The 445-nt window shown below is 62.0% G+C and overlaps 1 protein-coding gene across 1 annotated transcript in view; it reads right to left on the reverse strand.

The window, feature by feature from the left end:
* Positions 1 to 5: 5 nt before the first annotated feature.
* Positions 6 to 445, reverse strand: part of LOC104623811 (RNA-binding protein MEX3A-like) — a gene marked incomplete at both ends in the record, with an annotated part of 679 nt that continues 239 nt past the window's right edge. The window contains one exon of the mRNA XM_010291001.1: positions 6 to 438. Coding sequence (XP_010289303.1) covers positions 6 to 438 — 433 coding nt within the window. The remainder of the gene's footprint in view (positions 439 to 445) is intronic.

A 445-nucleotide genomic window follows, 5' to 3' on the forward strand; every position in this document is an offset into this window, starting at 1 on the left:
GGCACCCCGTAATACAGATCTTGCTTGTTCACGCCATAGTTGGGGAAGAGGTAACCGTAATTGAAGTCGTTTTGGTCGTTCAGCCGGGGGGTCTCATAGACGGGGTCGACAGAGCAGTCGCCGATGCACCCCAGGCTGTTCTGCCGGAAGGTGGAGAGGGGCTTGCAGCCCGGCGCCGGCGTATGGACCCGCCAGGCCTCCGAGTAGCGGTTCTCCATGCCGGAGTCGGGGCTGCTGGAGAGGAAGTCGTTCTCGTTGTTGTACTCCAGGATCTTGCCCGTCCTCACCGCGATGTGGGTCTCAATCTCCTCCCGGGCACGCTCAACATTGCCCGGAGCACCAGTGATTTCAAAGACGGGGTCCCGGTCCCGGCTGGGCGTGATGATGTAGGTGTTGGTCTGCTGCTGGATCCGCTTGATTGTGGCTCCCTTGGCGGCCCCCCCCC

Source organism: Phaethon lepturus, unplaced genomic scaffold (genome assembly GCF_000687285.1).
Source record: "Phaethon lepturus isolate BGI_N335 unplaced genomic scaffold, ASM68728v1 scaffold33997, whole genome shotgun sequence".
NCBI classification, from domain to species: domain Eukaryota; kingdom Metazoa; phylum Chordata; class Aves; order Phaethontiformes; family Phaethontidae; genus Phaethon; species Phaethon lepturus.